At 56.3% G+C, this 4,340-nt stretch overlaps 1 protein-coding gene across 1 annotated transcript in view; it reads left to right on the top strand.

Moving 5' to 3' along the window:
* Positions 1–273: 273 nt before the first annotated feature.
* The window catches only part of CDH23 (cadherin-related 23), a gene marked incomplete at its 5' end in the record, with an annotated part of 63,081 nt that continues 59,014 nt past the window's right edge, over positions 274–4,340 (top strand). Inside the window, 4 exon segments of the mRNA XM_010158107.1 lie at positions 274–338; positions 846–1,083; positions 1,538–1,643; positions 2,006–2,133. Coding sequence (XP_010156409.1) covers positions 274–338; positions 846–1,083; positions 1,538–1,643; positions 2,006–2,133 — 537 coding nt within the window.

Raw genomic sequence — 4,340 nt, 5'->3', positions numbered from 1 at the left:
GGAAAGTATGTGCACATAAAATTTCCCATCCCAAAGTTTTTAGGAGAGGTGCTGAGAGATGCCAACGAGGGGCTGTTACCTAGAGCAGGCTGCGAGTCAGGGATGCGCAGGATGACCCAGGCAAGCGCGGACAGCCCCGCATCTCTCGCCGAATAACCCCACTGGCGCCTGGGTAGAAGGAGGTAAAGAGGATGTAATGGATTCACCAGGAGGTGGAATAATGCAGCTTTCTCACAAATACCTTTGTTTATTAGTTAACTTTTATTCTTTCAGGCAACTGACAACGATGTGGGCACGTATGGGAAAGTCAGCTATTTTTTCAGCGATGACCCCGACCGGTAAGTGCGACCGAACCACCAGCTTTGGTTCTTTGAAACCCTTTTCTAACCACACTGAGAAGTCACATGGCAATTAAGGGTATTCATTATGTCCTACCTGTGAGATACCCTGGGAAAACCCCACTGCGCTGTCTCGCGAAGGGGTGAGTTAACTCCTGCCTGATGCTCCGCATGTTTAATCGCTTTGCTGAATCGAGACCGACAGGCACCAGCGAGTTGTTGGCCCTGGAGCATCGCATGAGCCCCAGCCGTGGTAGGCAGCTGGGGGAGGAACGTGCCCCGCAGAAGGGATCTGGGAACCTCCGAGCCCACTTTCAATGCCCGTAGAGCCGCACTGAGGCTTTATAAGTCCTCATGCACCGAGCTCTTGAAGATGCTCTGGGACCAAATATCCCTCAGAAGAAAGTCATGATCCCACCACAGCGCTAGGTGTCAGGCTGCTGCACCCCACCTCTCCAACTCCAGCTTGTCACCAGGGCTTTCCCCTTTCCTTTCCTGTCCCCTCAGTTTCTCGCTGGACAAGGACACGGGCATAATCCTTCTGACAGGCCGGCTGGACTTTGAGACCACGCAGCGCTACACCCTGACCGTCATCGCCCGGGACGGCGGCGGGGAGGAGACGACAGGCCGCGTCAGGATCAATGTCCTCGACGTCAACGACAACGTCCCCACCTTCCAGAAGGAGGCATACCTGGGGGCCCTGCGGGAGAATGAGCCCTCTGTCACCCAGGTCGTCCGGCTCCGGGTGAGGGACCGGAGCGGCTCCTCCGCTCGGGATGTGCGGTGGGGAGACGGATGTGGGTTAGGTCTCCATCCACCCCTGCCGCTGTTCCCTCCTAAAAAATGCTTTGTGCTTTACTGCGAAGTGCAGCTGGATGCAGTGCTGCGGTCCTGGGCTGCCTTCCTCCTCCTCCTCCCCTATAAGAGCTGTGCCTCTACAGCATTCCCAGGACCTGGGGCTTCTCCCGGGATGCAGGCGCTGCCCACGCACCCCCTTGCTCTGCTCAGTGAAGTCAGGAGGCAGCGAGGGGAAGGCACTCTGTTGTTGATGGAGCTATAAGCCTCTGCGGTGGAGGGCAGGCAGGGGCTTTTCCGCTTTCCTTGGGTGCAACCCACACCCCTCACGCCCTCAGCTCCCTCCCATTGCACGCCACCAGCACAGCTCCCCTGGTCATTTATTGCCTCTCCTTACGCCCTAGGCCTCTGATGAGGACTCCCCTCCGAACAACCAGATCACATACAGCATCGTGCAGGCATCCGCCTTCCGCGACTACTTTGACATCACGGTGTCGGAAGGGTACGGAGGTAAGCGCTGGCGCCAGGACCACGGTGCCCCTGACAAGCAGCAGCAGCAGCTCAGGCTTACACCCGGGCAAGCAGACGTGTCAGCAAGCTTCAAGAGGCTGCTCCAGCAGCTCCTCTGCTTGCCCCGACCTGCTTTGTGGCAGGAGCGGAGCTGTGTTTCCATGGATGTACAGCTCACTCTGGGTTATGCCAGTGCAAGGAGCTCAGTAACGCCCATTCCTCGTGTTTTTGGGGTGTTGCCACCTCGAGCGGCCGCTGTTGTCCCTGGGGAGGTGACGTGGATGGGCCACCCCGTGAGCCTGCCCACCATCCTGCTCGGTGCGTGAACGCCCCCCTGACCACCCTGCTTCCCATCCTTTCAGTGATCAGCGTGAACCACCCCCTCGACTATGAGCAGGTGGCCAATGGGGTTATCTACCTGACTGTGATGGCCAAGGATGCCGGCAACCCGCCGCTCAACAGCACCGTCCCCATCACCATCGAGGTGTTTGTAAGTACAGTGCCCAGCCATCCTGTCCTGGTTTCCCTGCAATTGCTCCATAGCAGTGCCATTAATCCATTAATAACCCAGCAAGACTATCATAGAATGGGTTGGGTTGGAAGGGACCTTAAAGACCATCCAGTTCCAACCCCCCTGCCATGGGCAGGGACACCTTCCCCTAGACCAGGTTGCCCCAAGCCTCATCCAGCCTGGCCTTGGACCCTTCCAGGGATGGGGCATCTACATCTTCTTGGGGCAACCTGTCCCAGTGCCTCCCCACCCTCTCCAGGAAGAACTTCTTCCTGATATCTAATCTAAACCTCCCCGCTTTCAGTTTAAACCCGTTACCCCTTGCCCTGTCACTACAGGCCCTTGTAAAAAGTCCCCCCCAGCTTCCTTGTAGCCCCTTCAGGCACTGGAAGGTGCTATAAGGTCTCCCCAGAGCAATCTGTCCCTATCCCTCCTCATGGATGCATCCATGTGGATTGCAACGATATATGTCTCATATATATATCATACATGTCTCAGGTATGTATGTGTCATACATACGGGTTAAAGAGATGCTGTCCCTGACATTTGGTAAGGTCTGAGTGACAGAAGGTGAGTGAGAGTGTCTCTTGAGGGGCTGTCACCACAGACAAGCTGTCCTGACCCCATGCATCTCCTCCCTCTCCTCTGCACAACGCCCAGGGAAGTTGCTGGAAGTAACATGGCATAGTCCCAGGTACTCACGGGGCGAGGACCAGAGCTGGGGACAGGGTGGAGGTCTGCCCTCTGCCTTTGCTTTTGACTGGGGAGGTTCACTGAGCACCCGGTGAGCCCTTCCCTCAGCTTGTGGGAAACTCCTGGTTGGGATGCTCTCCACGCCGGTGGCCAGAGGCACTCACCACAGCTGGGATGCAGAGGAGAGAGCTTTGGTTGCGTGTTAGCACTTGGAGCGTCGGAAATTATCGGTCCCTGAATCAATTATGAGCGGTTGCTTGTTTATCTCCCCGATGCCAGCTGTCCTGGCCGGGCTGCAGGCTCTGCCGTGCGTCTCACACGCCGGCATAGGTGCAACCCCCTTGAGGAGGGGTCGCTGCTGGCAGAGGTAAAGCCTCTTCCCCGGGAAGATTAGATTGGATTGTCACTTTGAGGCACATTGTGGCTCGAGGATGTCTGGAGGGAGGTATCAGCAACGGCGACAGTTTGCTTGATAACCCGTCAGTCTCACGGTGATGGGATCTAAGCCAGGCTGGCGGCAGCGACAGTCTGGGAAGAAGATGAAGTCCACACAGGCTGTGAATGAAGTCCCATCAGCATGCCTCTCCTCCGGCTCCCTCACTGAGCTCGGGAGAGGGGGAATAAGGCAGTGCGGGGAGGGTTAGTGGCGGTTAAATACATCCTTCCCACGCTGTGCTTTAGACAGCGTCAACGTTTCTTTCTAAAGACAGCACTTCAGTGGGTCAGCTCCTCCTGATTGAGTCTGTACACTGGTGGGGTTTGAGCGGCTGTCGCTTTTCCCACTCTCAACCAGAGGGATTTTCTCTCAACTGGAAAAAGAAAAGGATAACAAAAGCAAAAAAAACCCACCAGAAAATAGGAAGAAAATGAGGAGGAAACATTTCACAACAGCATTTGGGGAACACGAGCTGTGAAAAGGCGGAATGGGAGCGAGTGTGGAGGGAGGTAATTTTTTTTTTCATCCTTTGGTTGTTGGTTTTTAATAAAGAAGTCAAACTCGCCTTGTAGATTTCCCATTAGGGGACAATACGCTTTTGGAGAGGGAGCCGCCGAATCAGAACTAATAGCGCGCGCCACGCCAGGATCCGGGGAAATATCCCCGCTCATAAGTGTCTGCCTCGCTTTTTTTCCGCCCCGTTCGGGGCGATGAGCCGGTGACAGAGTGTGCGTGTGTCTGGAGGAAAGGGGGTGGCGTGCTTAGCGTGAGTGTCTGCAGTTACCAGCATCCCTGGGGGCGGGTGCTCGAGGCTGAGGGTCAGGGGACCACGGGAAGCTGATTTTGGGGATGTCAGCAAGGTGGGATCGTGAGCGAGGTGGTTTAGCTGGATGCCGTGGGAGCGGAGGGAGCGTGCCGCGTCCTATCGGGTGTCGCTGCGGGTGCTGTAGGAGGCACGTGGGAAGGTTTGCAGTGGGGAGCTTTGGAGTTCAAGTTGCTGAAGTGGGAAACGTCCTTCTCAAGCAGAAAACCCACGCTCCGCAGGCAGGTGCCCGCC

The sequence above is a fragment of the Eurypyga helias genome, unplaced genomic scaffold, assembly GCF_000690775.1.
Source record: "Eurypyga helias isolate BGI_N326 unplaced genomic scaffold, ASM69077v1 scaffold28178, whole genome shotgun sequence".
NCBI lineage: Eukaryota > Metazoa > Chordata > Aves > Eurypygiformes > Eurypygidae > Eurypyga > Eurypyga helias.
This window is presented reverse-complemented; position numbering and strand designations above follow the sequence as displayed.